General features: G+C 41.3%; 1 protein-coding gene across 1 annotated transcript in view; it reads right to left on the bottom strand.

The window, feature by feature from the left end:
- Nucleotides 1-1,786: 1,786 nt before the first annotated feature.
- The window catches only part of ATP5B (ATP synthase, H+ transporting, mitochondrial F1 complex, beta polypeptide), an 8,209-nt gene continuing 7,695 nt past the window's right edge, over nucleotides 1,787-2,300 (bottom strand). Inside the window, exon 10 of the mRNA XM_018569602.1 lies at nucleotides 1,787-2,007. Coding sequence (XP_018425104.1) covers nucleotides 1,901-2,007 — 107 coding nt within the window. The 3' untranslated portion in view covers nucleotides 1,787-1,900. The remainder of the gene's footprint in view (nucleotides 2,008-2,300) is intronic.

Genomic DNA, 2,300 nt, shown 5'->3' with positions numbered 1-2,300 from the left:
CTGGTGCTTGAGGATAGGACGTGTGTGCATTATTTGTACCCGTAGTTGGGCCCAGAAACAATAGTGCACATGGTGACAGCTAGATCTCTGGACTGCAGACTAGGGATGCACCGATACCACTTTTAAGGCCGTGTACCGATACTTTTTTCCAAGTACTCGCCGATACCAATTACCGATACTTTTTCTTAAAAAGGGACAGGTCACATTTTTTTCTACAGCAATACAAAATCATGATTTGTCAGTTCTTAATATTATGAAGAACATGAACACTCTGTAGTGTGGCAAAGCTATATCCAATTCTGCCTACCTGGCTTTATATTATAAGAACTTTATAATATAAAGCCAGGTATGCAGAATTGATACAGCTGTGCCAAACTATACAATACACTGTTCTGGAGTCTGGACATGTGATAATCTATTTTCCCCACTTAGCAATGGCATGATAAATATTCAATGTCTTTTTTTAATATAACATTTATAATATTAAAAAAAACAAAAAAAAAACAAAAAAAAAAAAAAAAAAAAACAAAACACATTGAATAATGAAATGAATGTTTATCATGCCATTGCTAAGTGGGGAAAATAGATTATCACATGTCCAGACTCCAGAACAGTGTATTGTATAGTTTGGCACAGCTGTATCAATTCTGCATACCTGGCTTTATATTATAAAGTTCTTATAATATAAAGCCAGGTATGCAGAATTGGATACAGCTGTGCCGCACTATACAGTGTTCTGGACATGTGCTCATCTATTTTCACCACTAGGGGGATACAAGCCTTAGTTAGCAATATCTACAGTCATTTTCTTTTTTTAATATATGCCGGTAAACAGCATTTTTGTGCCCAGTACTAACCTGCTGTGTCATCTTCTCCGTCTGCTTCAGCCACTCCATGTCACAGCCTAGTCATCTGCTCCATTCTGACCTCTTCTCCCGCTGATTGGCCGATTGGATGATGAGAGGCTTCACCAGTCACTCCTGACTGGTGAGGAAGCCTGTCAATCATCCAATCAGCAGGAGAAGAGGTCAGAATGGAGCAGATAACTGAGGACTTGGAGGAGTTTGCGGCCATCTTGCTTCATTGAAGACGCGATGGAGGTCCTGTGTGCGGCGCATTCGGGTCCCTGAAGATGGCGGACACGGCACAGGTACTCGTTTTTTGTATCGGAGTATTTGCACGAGTACAAGTACTCATGCAAATACTCGGTATCGCCGCCGATGCTTGTATCGGTGCATCCCTACTGCAGACATGCACTCAAGCAGTATAAAGGGGATTAAAAGGGGCAGGAAACAGGGTAAAATGGAGCCCAGTGGAAAAAATAAAAAAAAAGAGCTAACCATATTCAGCATACACACAGTCTTGACAGGGCAAACACTGAGGTAATACCAATATGGAAAATGCTCTGTAGCTACCTTTTACAATTGAGTCTGGAAAGTGTCCCAGGTGACACCTACTGCCTGAAGGTCACGAGGAAACACTCCAGAAGTGTAGAGGAAAAGTGCTAGCAAATGGGTTTAGTAGTCTGTTGTCTTGTACAGACAAAATAAGTGTACCTGCCAGGGGGAGGCAAGATTGTTTTGAAGACAGGCTAGCTTTAAGATTAGAGGCAGTCTGAACAACTACAAACACATTCTACCTGCAACTGAAAGCAGCCTCCATTCAATTCTACAGTATGGAGCATGGTGGAAAGCTTCTACGGTTTAAGGATACACACTTGGGGCATTTTAACAGTATAAAATACCTACATGGTAAACTGCATCACGAACACATATCTGGTCTTTTAACAGAGATGTTTTATTGGAAACTTTAAATACATGTTGCCAACATGATCCAATACAGACACGGGCATAAAGAATTACACAGGATAAGGTGTTGTGGATGAGTGCTTTAAGGAAATTTAAGTCTTTAAGGACTGCTCTTCTGCAAGTTTTTCTGCCTTTGTTACAGCTTCTTCAATTGGGCCAACCATGTAGAAAGCCTGTTCTGGGAGATGGTCATATTCTCCTGTAAAGAAAAGATTTTGGTTTAAATGGAAATAAAGGCTTACACACACCAAGGTTGAGCATATTGGATTCCACTTGAGCAAGCTACAATGAAGTACTAGAAGATTTCACAGTTACTCAGCAGACAAGCGAAGATTTGAGACTGAGGAAAACCTAGTATTCGAAGGACAATAAAAAGCTAAAGGCCTGATGCAGGCTCAGGAAACTGTTAAGCTGCAAAATGCCCACACAGAGAACTACGCAAGACTCATCTCAAGTCCCCCACTCAAGACTTCTTCCCCCCCCCACCCCCCC

Source organism: Nanorana parkeri, unplaced genomic scaffold, assembly GCF_000935625.1.
Source record: "Nanorana parkeri isolate BGI_ZX_2015 unplaced genomic scaffold, ASM93562v1 scaffold1364, whole genome shotgun sequence".
Taxonomy (NCBI): domain Eukaryota; kingdom Metazoa; phylum Chordata; class Amphibia; order Anura; family Dicroglossidae; genus Nanorana; species Nanorana parkeri.
Note: the sequence above shows the minus strand (reverse complement) of the source record. Positions and strands in the feature narration are given on the sequence as shown.